General features: G+C 41.0%; 1 protein-coding gene across 1 annotated transcript; it reads right to left on the bottom strand.

Moving 5' to 3' along the window:
• Window positions 1-287: 287 nt before the first annotated feature.
• On the bottom strand, window positions 288-1,170 carry LOC145550394 (uncharacterized). Its single transcript, XM_081604366.1, has 4 exons — window positions 1,051-1,170; window positions 829-963; window positions 682-744; window positions 288-590 (listed from the first exon to the last, which is right to left on the bottom strand). The coding sequence occupies exons 1-4, from the start codon at window positions 1,135-1,137 to the stop codon at window positions 450-452; spliced, it is 426 nt and encodes a 141-aa protein (XP_081460492.1). The 5' UTR covers window positions 1,138-1,170; the 3' UTR covers window positions 288-449.
• Window positions 1,171-1,202: the final 32 nt, after the last annotated feature.

The raw sequence follows: 1,202 nt of genomic DNA, 5'->3' as shown, positions 1-1,202 counted from the left end.
TTTAGAAATCAATTATTCTGATGATCAATAGATTGATTGAAATAAAATTTTAATAAAGTAAATACCGTCATTACAGCAGTTTCTGATCGGATTACAAATAAATCCATATGTTCATATTTGTACATCTCAAATAAACTTTTCTGTACTTTAGAAATTAATCTGTAACATTGGCTAAGTTTTTAGCCAATCTGAAAAACAAAAACACAATTTTTAAAATTAGATTCAATAAAAATAAAAGGCACAAAAAATGAAGCATATCCACTAAGTCAAAACTTGAAGTATATATTTTTTTAGATACATAAACTCACTATTCACAACCATTTGTAGCTTTTTGCTCATGTGAGAGACAGAATCTTTTGCACCTTTGTCATACACAGAACCACGTAGGCCAACTTTTTGCACGTCGCAATGTTCCACCCATTTGTTGTGACTGAGATGGTAGGAAGGAATTACCTGGCAGCTCCCATCCCGGACATGGTCCTCTGGTGGCACGGGAGAGGACTCGGCAGGGGCCTCGACGTCCATCGGGGGACCGGTCTCCGTGCCTCGCGACGAGCTGGGCTGGTGGTCTCTCTCGGCGCTCCCTCCATCTATAAATCAACAGAAGCCTCAACTTGGTGCAAAGTGAACATACATCTATGTACATAAATCTGTGATATGTTTTCTGAAACGGTGTCACACCTGCTGCTCCACCGGACTCAGCTTGGAGGGATCAGAAACTGGACGACGCCTCGGACTCGCCTTCTAATAAAAAAATATATATAATTTTTAAAACCAATTGTGGCACATCAAAATCACCTGGATATTTAAAAAAATAGAATAAAATACCTTCTTCCCCTTCGGAGAACATGTAGGTAGCGGAGCGTCACGGCCAGACGCAGGAACGATCCGGTCCATCTCCTCCAGCAACGCTGGGCTGAACCACACAGGATTCGGGGGGATGGAAGAGTCCAACAGGTCTCCCTATAAAATAAAAGAAATAGCTTAAAATAGATTCATTTGTACATTGAGGACACAACAAGTTTTGCTTTGAGGTGAAGAAAAGTGTACCTGATGGTCAACCATCCTCCCAGTGGTGTGTGGACAGCCATCACCACCCTGGACCTCACGCGATGTCTGTAAACATTGAAAAATCATTTTCAGTGGCAGCAAACCCTCTGGATCCAGGGTATACATATATAGTAATTTTAACAAACTTCTGA

The sequence above is a fragment of the Poecilia reticulata genome, unplaced genomic scaffold, assembly GCF_904066995.2.
Source record: "Poecilia reticulata unplaced genomic scaffold, P_reticulata-male-v2 Scaffold_40, whole genome shotgun sequence".
NCBI classification, from domain to species: domain Eukaryota; kingdom Metazoa; phylum Chordata; class Actinopteri; order Cyprinodontiformes; family Poeciliidae; genus Poecilia; species Poecilia reticulata.
This window is presented reverse-complemented; position numbering and strand designations above follow the sequence as displayed.

Coding starts and splice junctions, on each gene's coding strand:
- LOC145550394 (XM_081604366.1), bottom strand. CDS start 1,137: ATGATTTTTCAATGTTTACAGACATCGCGTGAGGTCCAGGGTGGTGAT. Junction 964..1,050: donor GGAGGATGGTTGACCATCAG/GTACACTTTTCT, acceptor TTTATTTTATAG/GGAGACCTGTTGGACTCTTC. Junction 745..828: donor GTTCTCCGAAGGGGAAGAAG/GTATTTTATTCT, acceptor TTTTTTTATTAG/AAGGCGAGTCCGAGGCGTCG.